Source organism: Phoenix dactylifera, chromosome 4 (genome assembly GCF_009389715.1).
Source record: "Phoenix dactylifera cultivar Barhee BC4 chromosome 4, palm_55x_up_171113_PBpolish2nd_filt_p, whole genome shotgun sequence".
Taxonomy (NCBI): domain Eukaryota; kingdom Viridiplantae; phylum Streptophyta; class Magnoliopsida; order Arecales; family Arecaceae; genus Phoenix; species Phoenix dactylifera.
Genome location: NC_052395.1, coordinates 19,633,202 through 19,650,629, shown reverse-complemented (window position 1 = coordinate 19,650,629; position 17,428 = coordinate 19,633,202). Strand labels below are relative to the sequence as shown.

Genomic DNA, 17,428 nt, shown 5'->3' with positions numbered 1-17,428 from the left:
TTTTTTGTGAAAGCGCCAATTCATATAACTCTTATGAGTACATTCTGCTGGATCAAAAGAAAGTAAAGAGTACAAGAAAGGGGGAATGTCCCCCAAAGAAGTCCAGATGATCTCTCCGGAGTGCTGGGCAACAAAGGAGGCGACCCAGTCTGCAGCACTGTTCGCTTTCCTGAATACATGTAGCGCCTGAAAAGAACGCAGCTCCTGAGTCAGTCTGCTTGTGTCGTGGATAAGAGGATGACCATCACCATATCTATCTACTTCCCGCATCCAATCAATCACCACTGAAGAGTCTCCCTCGAGGCATATACACTTAACACCCAGTACCCGTCTCACAAAAAAGATACCCTCCCAAGCCGCCCGTAGCTCAGCACCAACTGCAGTATGATCAGGCGTACGCCGACCGCCTGCTACTCTCAACCTACCGAGGTGGTCTTTGATCACAAATCTGACCCCTCCCGATGACCGGCCATTGATACACTGCCATTGAAGTTCACTCTGAGATGACCAAGAGGTGGGGGCACCCAAGAAATAAGGGCAAATCTGAGCGTTATAACAGTAGAATGAGTACCCCAGATATCCATAGCCCTTCGATAAGTGAATCTAACAATAACAGTGGTGACCTCCCCCGCCTGAAGTGCCGCTCTATCCACCACCATCCTCGGGGGTAACCTCCTGCCCTCAAACAGACTGGCATTTCTGGACAACCATATGTGATAGGCCAGGTATGCCCATAAAATCCCCGCCTCCACAGTGCTGGGCCTCTGCATAGAATCTCTCAATCGGTGAAACAAATCCTGTGCCAACTTCACCGCGAGGGGCAATGGAATAGGTGACCTGCTCCATATGTTCCTAGCCTTGGGACAGCGCAAGACGACTTGATCAATAGTCTCCTTGGTCTCCATACACACCTTGTAGCATTGAGTGATCCGCACCGCTCGTCGGGCTAACCACCACCTAGTCGGTAAGCAACCCCATACCACCTTCCAGATAAAGAGCGCTACACGTGGGTGAATCCTCATCCTCCAGATCCAGCCTCCCTCCATCCACCGTGTTGGCTCCCTGCTCATCAGTACCTGGAGATCCCTGGCATGCACTTGGGAGCGCCCTGTCGGCACCGAGACCATCCGATCCGACCTCTCCCTGGAAGGAGCCAGTAGGGCCAGGACCATATTGTGCTCCTTTCCTACAGCAATCTGTCACATATAAAGGATTATTATGATAAGGGTCCCTTCAATTTTGAAAACCATTAACCCTTGGCTACTTAAAATTATGTACTAAATAAATTTAAAAAAAAATTGAATCCAAATTTGGATTCTATAAATTGAGTTTAGACGCCTGTTTGGAGCATACTCATTTTGCTGCGTCCGAACTGGAATCTAAACTTGATTTTTCTTGTCAAATGTAGATACAGCATGAATGCAACACATTTACAGCCCAATATATATACCATTGATTGCCTGAGTGTGTCAACAATATGGAGGATTACACAAACGGAACCAAGGCTAAAAGTGTACATATGTAATATGAAGACTCCACCTTTGGGGATATATCAGTTTTACACATAAACCCGAGAAATTGGCAGCAGGCAACATGAGGAGAATTTTCACTCTTTGACCATCCTGAAATTTTTTCTCAGAATTTGTTTGAAGCAGCAGAATCAGTGATTCAAGTTGTCCCCTTGGCATCAAAACGGCCACCCCATCTACCAATTGCATTTTTACATCATGTTCAGCCTATTCGATACCACTCTTTCCACCAAACCAGAACATCCATGACATACAACATGAGCATCCAAATCATTCCATTAAATGTTCAAAACACCCATACAGTGCCGAGGTAAAAGAGAGAACCTATATTTACAAAAAAAACATATAAAACAACAATGGAATGTAAAAATGGTTTAATCATAAAGTGATCTCTGGGTTTGGGGTGCGTGGACATTTCTACAAGCTTGGTTTGGAGTGTTGTAGGACCAACACGGCCACAAATTGCTCGAGCTCATCCCACTATCAGCCCTCAGGCTATGTTTCACATCAGGGATATGCCAGTAGCTTCATCTCTAGCAGTTGCTTGCATGCCCCTTTCTACACACCAAGATGCATTCAGGATCATCCATCAACATAGACGTGAGAGTTAGTGATGACTCTCGATAAGATCGGAAAGTGTAATTTTTCCACATTTTCCAGTGTCTAGTTTATCAAACTGATCGCAGATCTGCATGATGTCCTTTTCGGATACCTTCCCCATCTCCTTCAGTTTGTAAATGACGAACTCTGATTTACTGCATGTCATTTTTAAAACAAAAAGATGATTCAGCAAAGGCAGATAGACATGATTTTGAATCAAGAAAATGCCAAAAAAGAATAATCCAAACTAAAGATAGGGAAAGATCCCAACCATAGAACAATGAATATTGCTGTGGAGCAGCAGATTATTGAATACCAAGAATAAGACTAGCATTTGCCATGTATAATACATGACTCATTATCGATGGCTATGACTCTATCACATGTGATATACCAACCATTAGGGAGTATGTGATGGCCATTGTAAATCATTATGATCATTTCAAGAATTATGCAAAACTATCATCAGCCACATGCATGAGAGAATTGAATTTTTTTTAAAAAAAATCAACAAGTGCTGGTCATGCATCTGCCTACTTCTTTGTCAGCCAATATCTTAACAGATTTATTCACGGTATGGAAGTTCTAGGAAACTTACACATGGAAAAGTATGAGATTTCATCTGATTAATAATTAACTTATTTAATAAGACAAGAAATTAATCCAAAATAAACTGTTAAGTTATAATATTGGGTAAAAAGATGTTTCTAAAGCAAAGCCTAACCATAGCTAACCTGAACTACAATCCATATGCATTGATGACACAAGAATCATGGTAATAGAAGGGAATTCTGAACTACATGTTATTTTGCAATCTAACCGCTAATAAACAAAAAAAAAGTTTGTATTTTATAGAAAATCAATTTATAATAAAAATAGACCATGTTAGCAAAAAAAATAAAAGAAGAAAAGAATTAATGGAGGAGAGGTAAGAAAAATAGTAGTTGAAGCATAAAAGAGAAATCACAAACTTGGTATACCATAAGAACAAAGCAATTCTTCCTATAAGAATGTATAAATTAATTCTCTCCTCCCATCCACCCCAAAAAATCCTCTTAACAAGATCCAATACATTTGTCACCTTCCTTTCCAATAGTCAACTATTGACCTCCTAACCACCAACCAAAAGAAAGACAAAAAAAGTATGATATATATTTATATAAAATTTCCATCTTCATGTAACTTCAAAACTCAAGCTTCTTCCGTTAAAAATAAGCAGGCAATGCCACTTGAATTAAGTGTTGCCTATAAATTTTGGCTTTTAGGAGTTCCAACTTGCTGATAATTTTGAACACTTCAACACAACACAAGACTTTGTGGCACTCCGAAAATGGATCAAATTGCATTAACTAAAGAGTTGGCACTTGGACGTCTTTCTTTTTGTTAGTTTATTGGCAAAAGAGACTTTAGGTGAAGTTGTGACAACTCAATACTCAATCATTTCGATTTCTTAATATAATAGTGTACAATGCCTGTAAAATTCTAGAGTCCCATTTTGTGTATGATTAGCATGCAAAAGTTCTACTTTGGTTAATATTGGGCTGTCAAAGTTCTGAAGTCATCAGGATTTGATTTTAAACAGATTGTGTGTCTTTATTTCTTTTAAGCAAATTCACATGTCTTCCTACATGGGCTTTTGTAAATATTGCATTTTAGGAAAGATTTTGGGTGCCGATTTGGAGATTTCTTACTTGGTTGTTAAGAGACCTAGATTATTTGTAAAATAAACCATGAAAAGGACACGAAAGGTTTATGGGCAGCAACTAAGGGAAGCATTGTTCTCTTGGTCCAGATTTTAGTGTCTGTTATCCCCTTGTTCTCTTTGCTGTTTATCCCATCCTCTCATCCTATGATCTCTTCCCCCTCCCTCTCTAATCTAATATCAACTCTTCCCTTTATTCTCTTCCTCAACTCTCTTCTAATCATTCATTTTTTTTGCATTCAATCTTTACCGAATATTACTTAGGTATCAAGAACAGATCCTCTTCTCTTGTCAGAAACCCTTTATATCCTTCCCAATCATGGATGGTAGGACACCAAACCAGGGTGATCTTCTTTCCAATCCTCCATGCTCACTATTGGTGGATTGAGAGGGGTACAAATATTGGGCATGGTTGGTTGACCAAAAGCCAGGTAGAATAGTTGTGTTGGACCAAGAGTGCTCGACCGAACAAGTTTTCATTCACTTCCTCATTAGTCAGGAGGGATGTAACTTTATGACAAGCATTTTTTTCCCTCTATCTCATGTCGTCTTTCTTTGACACTCTTACTGGTCCCTCTTCTTTGCTTGGTTTGGTTCGCTCTTCCTCTCTAGGATGGTTCTCTCTCATTTTATGCTTTTCTTGCTCTGGCATAGGTAATAGCATAAAATCAAATGAATGATCAAAGGATTTTTTCCTTCCTATTGGTAGAGCATGAGCTCATCCTCTATTTCTAACTAGAAGTCCTTTCTTTTTCGATGAAATGTTTGTGCAAAAATGAATATGAGAGCCACCCCATGCAGCCAAGAAGAAAAGGCTGTCTACCACTACCTACTAGAATCTCGATTTTAATTTCATCTGGAAGATCAGGAGCCAAAGGTGAGTCATCAGGCGCTGAAGGGGCAGCAAGAAAGCCTGAGTGCCTGTCTTTTGACAACTTTTCGTTTATGTATTCCAGATAGAATTTCATTAGCAAGAGTCTCCCTGACAGAAGTGCCCGAGTCATCAAGAATTTGAGTGGATTGGCTTTAGAAATGAGCTGAATTTTTTGAGCAAGCCAATAGAAAGAGGATTTGATTTCCACATCTGAAGCATTTAATTAGTGGAAATTAGGGGCACAAACAGGATACCCTGAGTCCCATCTAGAGAGGAAATTGCTTTGGTGGATCCACTTGGTTAAGTTGTTGTGCCTGTCAATATCCACCTGCCTGGAGTGTGGGTAAGGGCTCACCTCTTGCATGTGCACAATTTCTTTTCTTCTAGGAAATCCTATTTTGCTTGCAAAGGAACTTAGAGTTTAGATTACCTCCTATTTGCCCTTGATCTGAAAAGTTGGTCACTGCTATCCCATACACTGTAATACCCAACCAAACTAATAAGGAACTGAGTCTAATCCACTTGACCGACCTAGATGTAATAGAGCCTTGTTTGACTTAGAGTAGGTGACGAACTCCTCCATTTCAATTTCCTACGGGAGCTAGGAAATCTAGCCTCTATCGGCTATTTAAACACTCCCATATCCTCTTTCGCCTCACCGTTGATAGGTCTTACCAATCACCACTGCTAGACCATCGTTGGTTCCTTCTCCTTTTCCTCTTGACTTCCAAAAGTCTTGGCTCATGGTGTTCACCGAAGATTTTAGTTGAGCGCTTGCTGGAGTCTTAGGTTCAAAGAAGGATTGTCAAAATTATTTGGACCTACAGTTTGATTTTGCTCACGAAGTAATGATCTGCCTTTCCTAAATTTTTTATTTATATAATATTATTTTTACATCAAATAAATTGTTAATCAATTTATATGTGATTTATAAATTTTATGAGATGGTGTTTTGAATGAAAAATAGATATATAATTCGGAGTAATACTTTCCGGACTATTGTTATATTGTTTACTGATTTTACATCGTATATGTATATTTTGATTAAATTATGATATATATATATATATTATTTTATAAAAAGAACTTTGACATGTATCAGATTTGAACTCTCAACCTGACTATGTTCTGAACCCTTTCAATTGGGGGTTATGCATTGGCACTTTGATTATTATTGAGCTCATTGATTCTGTTTCTAGCCCTGCTATAGGGTATAAATGTGGTACTCTGGCCCATTTCGCAGGGTATAAGTGCGTTATTCTGGCCCACTCTACAAGGTATAAATGTGATTTTTTCGTATCGGATTTATGGATAGATATATGAATATTTGAAAAATATAGATTCTATTAGATTTTTGTTTTGAAATAGAATTGGTTAATTCTTTATACCGATTCATGGTAATTTGTGTTTTACTATTGCATCTTATGTTATTACATGAATTATCTAGTTACGATATTCATTACTTACTGGGTTGTCGAGCTCATTATCCTTTCTATTTTCTTAGCTTTTGAGAACTAAGATGGTACAGAGTTATGATCGAAAAAGTAACTAGAAGCCGAATTTGACATCTTTAATTTAGATCAGAATTTGACTAGAGTTTGATATAAGATCTTTTAAATATTATGGATTTTGTGAGATATTAAATTTGATTCTAGTTATTTAAATTAAAGTTTGAGCATCGATTAATTAAATTTATTCCACTGCTTGTTTATAATACCATGTTGAGATGCTTTGCATGCTTGTGGAGAGGGTACTCTATAAGTAGGCGGCGGTTGTCGCAACCCCTAACTCGCGATCTCATGTCGAGGGCGTGACATACACAGGTTCAGGATAATAAATAATTTAATTGGAGACAACCTAATTAAATCCCTTCCCTAGGTCCTACGCAAAAGGCACTAGTCATTATAGATGGTCCTGCACCATTGTCTCACCTTAAAACTTTTTCCTTAATTTGATATGTGTCTTGCAGAAAATATTCTGATACATTTTTACATTTTTACATCGGATATTTATGTTTTATGATGTCCTTGTGGCTTGTTTTTTTGAAGTTGATGTATTGGACACTTTAGGATGCTAGGGCATAAGGAAAATGTGCCAAATATTTAGGTAATACTACCTGAGTTATATTAATAACAATCATGAAGATTTTGCAAAGGGGCATGATAAAACCTAGTCTCCTAAAAGAAGACCACATGACCTGAAAAAAGCAAAACCTAGCACCGTCTAAAATCAACCACAAGAACTAACTATATCAAGGAAAAAATATCTAGGTGATCATCAATACTACGAAATAGAGCAACATTTCTACGCAACATAACCAACAATCTGCACCCATCTAACTTCAGCCTATCAACAAAAAATCTTCTATAGCTCTACTAGCTACTAGGTTTCATAATCCAAAAACTCAATAATATATTTCACACATTAGATTCCAAGTTCATTGTCAAAGATTCTAGAGTTCATGGCCAGAAAGCTCTAGCAATTAACTGTCAAGAGAAATCTGAGCCGCATCTGTCTTAGCAACAAGATTTCAATTACTTTACTGAGATGACTGAGGAGAACCAGAGAATAACCAAAAATAGGCATCTTAAGATTAAAAGAAGGCATCATATCCCCAGACTATATCGGAGAAGGAACAGTTAAACGGATCAATTAAATCTCATCAGTATGCTACACAAAATACATTCCATGTCCACAATGAATATCTTTCCCTTCTCCAAACAAAGCCCTATGCTTTCTTGAGGAAATCCTTCCATCTGGAAATGTCAAATTATTAGACGATTTCTACAATCACACTTAGAAGTAGGAACAACAGGATCAACTTAAAAATCACCACATGTCCAAAACTCACAGACCTCAAATTTATCATCAGTTTTTCTTAATCGAACTAATTTCGTTTAAAAGTTCCTACGATTCCTTATCCTCAATAGCTTTTTGAATCATAGGTTCCTAGAAAAGTAGTTCCTCTCTCATGTTAAGTGCATAATTCTGCCACAATAGCATTACCATGGTTGGCAGAATTGTCCTGAACCGTCCAGTTCGAGGTGTCTCGAGCCATACTGGCAGCAGACCGGGACAGTTCCGGCAACGAAACCGAAATCGGCGACGAAGGGGGAGAAAGAGAAGAAAAGAGAGAGAGAGAGAGAGAGAGAGAGAGAGAGCAGGAGAGGGAGAGAGAGGCCGGCCGGGGCCGACCGGCGGAGGCCGAAGGACCACCGCGCGGAGGAGGCGGAGGCCGAGAGCCGCGAATAAAAAAAATTAAGTGAAGTCGGTAATAGGTTTGCCGACTTTCACTTAAAATTCTGAAAAATAAAAGGCCCCCGCACCGGCCCTGTTTCAAACGAAAAAGGGGCTCAGAGGCGGAGCCCTGCCTCCGCGGCTCCACAGCTCCCCGGCCTCCGCCTCCTCCATGCGGAGGCTCCGCCTTCTCCGCACGGAGGCTTCCCCGCCTCTACCGGCCGGCAACGATCGGCCTCTCTCTTCTTTCCTCTGTCTCCCTCCCCCGCTCTCTCTCTTTTCCTCTCTCCTATTCTCTCTCTCCTCCATCTCTACTGTGTCGGTACAGAGCTGGCATGTCATGGTACAGAGCTGGCACGACACGGCGCAGAGCCATACCGACCCGTGCCGCCGGACAACCGGTCTAGGGCCCGATACCGGCACGGCAGACTATAAGCATTAACATTTTCAAAAACCTGGCCACTTCAAGAAGATCTTTGGGGCTTCAGATGATCATTAATTTGATCTTTTTGAGTTCTAGATTCTTTAGAATTAGGTGATTTGCCAAGATGCACTCATGATCTTTTCTTTCATTTTTCCTTAGAGAGATTTGAGAGATGCGGTGTGATCTTTTACATTCAATTTTCTTTACACTCTAGGAGTCCTTTTTAATAAGTGGTCTGGCAATCATGGAAACAGATCTGAAGTAGTAAAAAGTTTTTAAAAGTTTTAGTTCATACTTCATACCTTATCTTCTGCTATTTTCTCCCTTAACATTTTCCTCTGCTTACTCTTTCTTCCTGCTTTTTCTGCCTCTTCGATTCCTTATTTTATGCTATTCTATTCTGTTATTCTGTCACCAGCATAGAGCTGATATAAAGGGTAAACCAGGCTTGCATCAGATCTAATTTATTTTTGAAACAAAAACACAAAGCAACTTTCCTTCCTCCTCTGGGCTGCATTAGTTTGTATAGAACCTTGGCATCCAACTTCAAGAGTCAAATATCCAAGTATCCAACAACTTCCAGAGTCAAGAACCTAACTTAAACATGGATGATAGCCACACACAATTTTGATGAAGTGTTTTGTAATGCCATTCTGAAGATTAGTGGGATAAACAACAAAGTTTTTATAATTTGATTTCGATGTCAGCCACTATTAATATTTTTAGGAAGACTACAGATGTATGGTCAAAGCATGAAACACTATGCTCAAGACAAAACTTACAATATCAGATGTCAAGGCACAATAGAAGATATGTTCCAAACAGGATGAATATTTGAATTCATGGACCTAGAGCTTCTGATTTGGGTCAGAAATTTCTTATGCACATCCCATATTTGGCAAAAGGGGCACTTGAACCCACAAGGGCTGAATAAGTAGTTTGAAAAGGCCCTAAATTCATGAATGAGTTTGCCACAAGAGAAGTAGTCACCAATTAGCTACAAGAAGATCTTTGAGGCTTCACACTAGCATCAGTCAAATCAAAGTTAGAATCTAGGAAACACGGATATTCCCAATTGCATGCCATGTTTGTATTATATACCGATACTTATTGGATAGTTTTAGGATACATGTCTGATACTTATTTTAGGTATTATATTTTTTTTCCAAAATGTAAAAAGATTTTAGATACTTTCCAAATAAACCTCAGATACTTTTCTAATACGTATAGGGATGTGGGGAAAGACTTTATTTCTTTTCTTTATGGATGGACGTTGACCTTCCGATGATGAATCCATTGAATCGTTAATCTTGGAGTTTGTGATATTTATATCATTATATAAAGTATAGATTATAGTCTATCGATTTGAATAATGACTAAATAATGAAGTTTTTAGATGTGGATGCTATTGCATGAAGTATGGACTATGTTTTTTTAATAACCACTATGCTTTATAAATGCCTTTCTTATATCTATAATATCACACACACATATATATATATATCTATCTATATATATATATATATATATATATATATATAACATATATTTATTTAATGCTGTATCATAGCTGTATTATATCCTACATTTTGAGATTTGTTGTATGGGTATATTCATATCGTGTTGTATCCACATCCCATATCCATATCTTCATAAATTAGAATTTTAGAAGATCCTAAGGGAATATCTTAAGATTGGCTCACTTTTTTTTTTTTTTGAGTTTAGAAACTATAGATTCAACCGATCGTAAGAGATAAAATGATCTCTTTCTTTTTTAATATTTTATCTTCTTTACTTTTTAGGAGCCTTTCCTAATAAATGGTCTATCACTCTATCCTATAAAGAGGAGATGCCAGCAATCATGAAAAAAAAGACTTGGTATGGGAATAAATTATATTAAGGTTCCGTCCATACTTTCTCTCTTCCCTTTTCTCACTCAACTTCTTGCCTCCCACAATAGCTCATTTTTCATCCTTTTCTACCTCTTCTCTTACTATTTCATTCGCTGCTGCTATTTTGTCAATGCTCTCGGTTGAATATAATGGAGAAAACCAGATTCGAAAAGAGCTGATTTTATTTCAGCAAACACAACAATAAAGCAGCCTGCCCTCTTCTCTGGTCTGCATCAGTCTCTCCCTGCAACCCTAGAGGCCTATATCTAATCACCTATATCTTTTTCTGCTACACTTCTCATCATGCTAAGGATTAACATTAGTACTCCGATTGGCAAGAGAAATCAACCTCAAGAAAGGTACCAAAGATATTTATCAAGAACTGCCGATAACAGTTTGTGGACTTCCCCCTTTCCACTCAACTCTCGAGCTTGGATACTTTAGTGACCTTTCTGCTCTGGAAGATTATGATCGGCGAGCATTCTAAGGAGAAAGCAGATTATAATAGGTGAGCATTGTAAGGAAAAAGCGTCAGAAAGATAGAAAGCACTCACAAAAGAGAGCAGATGTGGGAACAAGATCTCAAAAAGAGTACCCCCAACCAAGTTCAATGTTCTTTATGGGTAGCTCGCAAATAATCCTTCAAACCTTAATCTTATATGCTCTTGATAACATCTCCTATCATTATCATCGCACTAGTGATCAGGAAGAAGATGGCAAGGGCAGACATGATTGAATGGGTTCTGAAAGAAAAGAAGAGAAGAAGAGGCTGGCGAGTACTCACGTGACAAAACCGTTGTTGTCGATGTCGGCGGCGAGGAACTCTGAGACGGTCATGTCCCTGCAGAGCACCCACTTTGCAATCATGCGGTGCCTCTTATCGATCCTGGCCTCGGCCAGGTAGAGGAAGGCACGGGCCACGGCGAGCGTGGACACGAGGAGCCACAGCGATGCAAAGAGCCGGCCGGGCATGGTCTTGAAGGCGCGGTCCCCGTAGCCGACGGTGGTGACGGACATGACGGAGAGGTAGAAGGAGTCGAGCCAGCCGAGGCGCTCGACGAAGCGGAGCACGAAGGTGCCGACGCCGATGCAGAGCAAGACGACTCCGAGGGCGAGGGCGACCTTCATGCGGATGCGCATGCGGCCCTTCTTGACGTCGACGATGTAGTGGCTGGCGACGTCGTGGCGGTGCGGGTGCTTGGCCCGGTTGTACTTGGGGTTGGCGACGGCGCCGAGGAGGAGGGACTCCTGGAGGTCGAGGACGTAGGAGACCATGCCGGAGAGGAGGATGTCGACGAAGCCGAAGCCGACGAGGACGAAAGTTATGGAGAAGATCTTGGCAGAGGGGCTGGAGGGGGTGATGTCGCCATAGCCGATGGTGCACATGGTGACGATGCAGAAGTAGAGGGCGTCGACGACGGGGTGGGTGTCGGCGGCCGAGAAATGGGAGCGGTTGAGGGTGTAGACGAGGACGCCGAGGGAGAGGTAGATGGCGAGGAGGGCGATGGCCTGCCCCACGATGGAAGGGCGGCGGGGGGACGCCGACGGCGCCTGCTGGCCGTGGGCGTCGTGGGCGTTGATGGCCGACATGGCCGGGGCGGTGCGCGACCTGTGGAGGTTGCTCCGCCCCGTGTCCGCCGCCGACGGGTCTGTCAGCCATGACGACGACGATGACGGCCCTTCCGCCGCTGCGGCAGCGACCGGAGATTTGGGGATGATGGGAATTCGGTGGTCGGATGGTGCAATTGGGGCTGATGGGGTTGGGGTGATGGAGGGGGAGGCGATGAGGGAAAGGGCTTCGGGAGAGATGGAGGATTGAAGGTCGGAGGAGGAGCCGAAGATGAGGCGTTCTTTGAGGGAGGGGGAGGAGGAGGAAGGGGAAGGGGAAGGGGAGAAGGGGATGGAGATCTCGCCGTCTTCGGGGAGAGGGCACAGGATGGAGGAGGGGGGAGTGGAAGGGAGAAGCTTTTTTCTTGGGGTGCTCGTGGGAAGGAGTGGCTCCGTTTCATCCATTGGAAAGAATTTTCTATTTCTCCTTTTCTTTTAATTTTCCGCAGCAACAGATAGACTTTGGAGTAATGGCTTGGGGACCATCATCTGTTAAGGAAGGGAGGAGGTGGTGGCGGGGAACAAAACGCGTCAGCGAGGAAGAGGAGACGGGAAGGAGCGAGATCGACGGAGCGAGAAGGATCGAGGAAGCGTGTGATTGTGATTGGCCAGAGGTGGGTCTCTGATTTTCGCTAATTCGAATGTTTCTTTCCAGAATCATCATCAACCGCAATGCAGTTGGAAAGTCGGGATGAAGTATCGGAGGAATGAATCTCCCATCCACAAAAAGCAGGAAGACAGAGACTGTTCCATTCTACTCCTGCTACCCCCCGCACCGTCGAATCAAAATGCAAACCAAAGAGGACTTCCGTCCATGGGTTCGACCGAACCGAGGACATGGTTTTTTTTCTTTTCCATTTCCCCAAAAACGGATGATTTATAAAGCTCTAGTACGGATTATTTAATAAAATTAGAAAATAATAAATTTTGAAATGTCCTAGACAATCCCTCTACTTCTTCTTCTCTTTTTTTTTTTTTTTCTTTTTTCTTTTTCCAACTCACAGCGGCGTATATAAAGACACTTAGACCCCACTGCTACTAATCATATTCCAAATATTTCGAAGCAAGGCATGATATTCTCTTAGCCTGCAGCTACTGGTGCTATTCTGAATCCAACTAATTACCGTAACTGAATCGCTATCAGAAATATGTAGATATATAACTTGATAATGTTTCTTATTTTTTTAGTCTAAGAAATAAATAAATTGGCTAAAAAAATATCAACCTGGTCAACATATATTATATAGAGAGATCAGGGGATTGCAACCTTCTACGGCTTCTGCTTGCTTCCTATCACATGTATCTACAGATTCTAAATTTATTCAATATTAACCATCCAACACTTCTAATCATGCAAAAGTCAACTCCAAAGTTTTATGCATCAAATTATATTTTGAAGATATAAACCAGCGTGCTTTCGTGATTCGGAATATCCTGCCTGTAACCTCCCAGCGGCCAGAACTAACACTATAATTTAACCCAAGGTATCTCAAAGAAATTAGAAAAGACAGCTGCAGATGACCAATAACCCAATAGAAACATCATTCAGAAGTCTAGTTCTATATTCTATTTCCATCAAGAAGAATCGATTTGGAATCTTTTTCCAAATTTAGCTTCTCCGGAGTAAAGGCACCCTAGAAGAAACCTTAAAGTACATTTTTGATCAAAGCTATCGATGCAGTATCGTTTCCTTGCTAACTCACCCAACACGCCTCCATTCTTATTAAGTAAATGCCTAATACTATGGTCTTCACTTTCCTCGAAGTCAAAATTCCAAAACTGCCAAACTCATTTTATTTTCACACATCATTCTAAGAAATCAAATTATATCCCCACTTCTTCTTATACACAAATTTTCATTAGATCCCCTTATCTTATCAACTATATCAAACACCCAATTGGAAGACTTAAAAAAGATGTCATAAATAGGAAATAGAATTTAGATCATGTTCACAATGTAATTTTTTGTCCAAGGATAACATTTTACTCTTCCATAAGACAAGCCTGCTTTCCTTCCTTTTTTTTTTGGTTGAGGAAAAGGGAGGAATAACCATCCTATATAAGATAGTAAAAAATCTGAGGATCTGTACTTTTTGTTTCTGTTTCTCCATGTAGATTGCACCAAGAAAATTCATAATTTTGTGATGAATTCTATTGATCCAGCACTCCAGGCATCATCGATCGGTGGATATTGCTTAGGCTTGGCTGGAAATTGCTTTATTTCCGGCAAGCTTTGTAAAATTATTTTTCTGTCTTGCATCTACTATCATTGCCCGGCAAATTTTTTTGAGCTCCAGCCTATTTCCTCTGGAAAAAAAAATCATGGTTCCTGGCTTGTATTACTACGATACATAAGCATCGATTAAAGGGTGCGAGAGGAGCTCTAATGGTGACTAATATCTGAACGCCTTTTTCTCTCGATAACTAAAATTTATGCTCTTTCATTCAAAACTAAAAAGAAAAACAACTAAAAACTTTGCTCTCTTTTTGCTGAAAGAAACTTCGCTCTCTTCATTGGCGCAGTGCACTGCCATATTTTCGAAAGATACGCTGTTTTTCTTAAAAAGAAGCTTTTAGTGCCTAGAGTTTGACAACGTACCTTACGGATCCATCGTTGTCGAGGTCGGCAGCCACCAGATCGCCGACGGTCATCTTCTTGCTGAGGACCCATCTAGCAATTCTTCGATTCCTCTTCTCAATCCTCAACTCAGTCAGGTACAAGAAGGCTCTGGCTACCGCCAAAGTGCTCACCAGCAACCATACCGCCGCGAACAACCTCCCCTCCGCCGTCAGGAAAGCATAGTCCCCGTAGCCCACCGTCGTCACGGAGGTCACTGAAAGGTAGAAGCTATCGAGCCAGTTCAATCCTTCCAGGACATGCACCACCATCGTCCCCACGGCGATGCAACCGATAACGACTCCTAACGCTAACGCCACTTTCATCCTCACCCTCATCCTTCCCTTCTTCACATCCATTACATATCTCTTGAAGATCATATTACGCCGACCCTCATCGATCGAGCTCAGCAGCACGGCCTCTTGCTTGTCGAGCACATACGTCACCATTCCATTAAGCAAGATATCCACAAAGCCAAAGCCGACTAAGATGAAGGCGCAGGTAAAGAGCTTGGTGAACTCTGTATCGGGCGCTATGTCGCCGTACCCAATGGTGCACAAGGTGACGATGGTGAAGTAAAGGGCATCCACCAAGCGAAACGTGGTGTGCCCTTTGAAGCTGCCGCTCTTCACCATGTAAACGATGACGCCGATGGAGACGTACAGGCTCACCCCAACGATGGCTTGCTTCACCATCGAAGGGGTGGAGGAGATGCTTGGGCACTTGCCGTCGAGCCCGGGGGAGGCGGTTTCTCTGATTTCGCTGAAGATGGAGGGCGCAGAGTGCGATCGACGAGCGAGCGAAGCAGTGCACTCATGGGATTCAGCGGTGGCTGCTGAGTCGGAGATCGGGCAACTGAGGAGGGGATGGCGAGTTGGGGTAGGGGATGCAGCACTCATACAACCGAAAGCCTTGGAGCTCTGGGGACGCAGAGAGGAGGAGGTTTCCGCTGGTAGTAAGAGCTCGTCCATGACCATGAACCAGCTCGGCCGGATCTCATGACCAGTAGGTCCTGGTCATGCAATTGAACACACGGTCATGGTGGTTGGGAGTTGCAGGTGAGGTGGGGGAACATTGGACGTTTTGGTGGTTGCAAACCCGTCGGTTCCTCCGTACCCAACTGTCAAACCGCGCGCATGCAGTAACTGTTGGCTGTCTTCATCCGAGCCATCCATATGTTCTAGAGTACGGAGATCAGAGTCATCGGTGGTCTCCGGTCCATCGCGGGCAGCTTCGCATCGCCGATTATAATTTCGCGAATAAATTTCCAACGATCAACTTCCTATTCTCATACAGGGGAGGTAGGTGTCACCGCTTGATTCCACAGCCTTTCGCCCGGGAGCAAGGATCAGTGGATCGAGCTCGTTCATTTATAGATCTATGGTGGAAGATTGAATTTTGATTCAGGTAGTTCGGTGGAATGTATTTCTCTTCTCCTGAACTAAATTTTTTTAGATTTTTTTATAAATATCCTTCTAAAAATTCAAATTTGTATAAATATATTTTTTTAAATTTATATTTATTTTTGTACCCTCATAAAATACTATTTTACACAAATGCTCCTAATATAACGATTCTTCTAACACCATTAATAAAAACCATATTTATTTTAATTTAAATAAAATATAATCTTGAAAATACTTTTTTATCCTTCATCGTGATCGCTTTATAAATATTTCTTTTTGCACATCTACTAATTAAGAATAATTTAGTTATTTTAATTTGAAACCGTTAGTTTTTTTTTACCGATGTTAGATAGTGTGGGTATATATGCAAAAATAAGAATAAAAAAGATAGAATAGTAAAAACAAGTATTTTACGAGGGTATATATGCAAATATCAATTTTGAAAGAATATTCATGCAAAATTCGATATTTAGAAGGATATTCATATTAATTTTTTTAAGAAGAATATTTATTTTTCTCTCAAATTAGTGGAATGGTTATTATAACTACTTCTCCACTAAAACCGCACTCGAGTTCTTCTTTTTCTTTTTCTTTCCCTAAAAAAAAGGCGAACAAACGTTGACTTGTAGGTTAAAATACAAATTAAGTTAGCTAAAATCCAAGGGCAAATTAGTAATTTAATTATCCATGTTTTGGGTCTTACGTGCGGCATATACATAAGTAATAGTACTAAAATAGTAAGTCGCTGCCAAGAAATTTAGTTGACATGGCCTTGGTTTGAGGGGAACCAAGGGGATTGCTGATGGAGGACGGAGGTAGGGAAGGAGAGATAGAGAGAAAGAGGAGAAGAAGAGGGGGAAGAAGAAAAGAAGAAGAGAAGAGAGGAGAAGGAAGAAGAAAGAAAGCTAATTTTCATTCATCATTCATTGATTCTAAACAAATGTATGCCCCATATATATAGGGTCACAAAATAACAAATAGGTCCCTACAAAGAAAACAATCCGAAAAGGGTCCTCAAATGACAATATACAAATAAATCTAACCAACATAAAATAAAATAACATAAATCAATCCAGCTACAACGAAAGTGGCTGGACTGCCCTCCTGCGACGACTGTGATCCCGCAAAACAATCAGTCTGGTACTAGTGTCCGCACAAACTCCCCCCGGATAAGAAAAAGTCGACCTCGACGAATGGCTCTGGTAGTACTCCAAGAGATCTGGGTCAATGAGCTGAACTCCTCACATGTAATCCATGTAGAATCGAACTCCGGGCGTCCTCGCCAGCGAACCAAGAAAGGCTGAATACCCCCATCACTGGTAGAAACAGTCCGCTCATCTAAAATGGCATCAATATGTTCTTTTTGTGCTGGTGGTAAGGGTAAATAGGTCGGAGATGGTATGGAATCAAGAATAGGAGGATCATCAAACTCAAGGGATGGCTTAGTGAAAGGGTCAGTAGGAATGGAAGGTGGACCCTTGTAAGCAACCAAATCCTCAATATTAAAAGTGGAGCTAATACTAAAATCAGAGGGAAGAT

At 41.1% G+C, this 17,428-nt stretch overlaps 1 protein-coding gene across 3 annotated transcripts; it reads right to left on the bottom strand.

Moving 5' to 3' along the window:
- Positions 1-1,775: 1,775 nt before the first annotated feature.
- On the bottom strand, positions 1,776-15,535 carry LOC103713949 (two pore potassium channel c-like). Of its 3 annotated transcripts, XR_005511643.1 has the most exons (3): positions 11,043-12,806; positions 10,813-10,936; positions 2,187-2,284 (listed from the first exon to the last, which is right to left on the bottom strand). XR_005511643.1 is itself a non-coding variant. In XM_008801009.4 (2 exons), the coding sequence occupies exons 1-2, from the start codon at positions 12,269-12,271 to the stop codon at positions 2,137-2,139; spliced, it is 1,377 nt and encodes a 458-aa protein (XP_008799231.2). In that variant the 5' UTR covers positions 12,272-12,794; the 3' UTR covers positions 1,776-2,136. The 3 variants fall into 3 exon arrangements, 2 of the variants coding, with proteins under 2 accessions (XP_008799231.2, XP_026663046.2); XM_008801009.4 differs by lacking the exon at positions 10,813-10,936 and having other exon boundaries at positions 1,776-2,284; positions 11,043-12,794; XM_026807245.2 differs by lacking the exons at positions 10,813-10,936; positions 11,043-12,806 and adding an exon at positions 14,466-15,535 and having other exon boundaries at positions 1,843-2,284.
- Between the last annotated feature and the right edge of the window lie 1,893 nt (positions 15,536-17,428).

What these genes read in the sequence shown, in the direction of transcription:
- LOC103713949 (XM_008801009.4), bottom strand. Translation starts at nt 12,271, where the DNA reads ATGGATGAAACGGAGCCACTCCTTCCCACGAGCACCCCAAGAAAAAAG. An exon ending in GACAACAACGGTTTTGTCAC is followed by an intron (nt 2,285 to 11,042) that starts GTGAGTACTCGC and finishes AATGACATGCAG; the next exon opens with TAAATCAGAGTTCGTCATTT.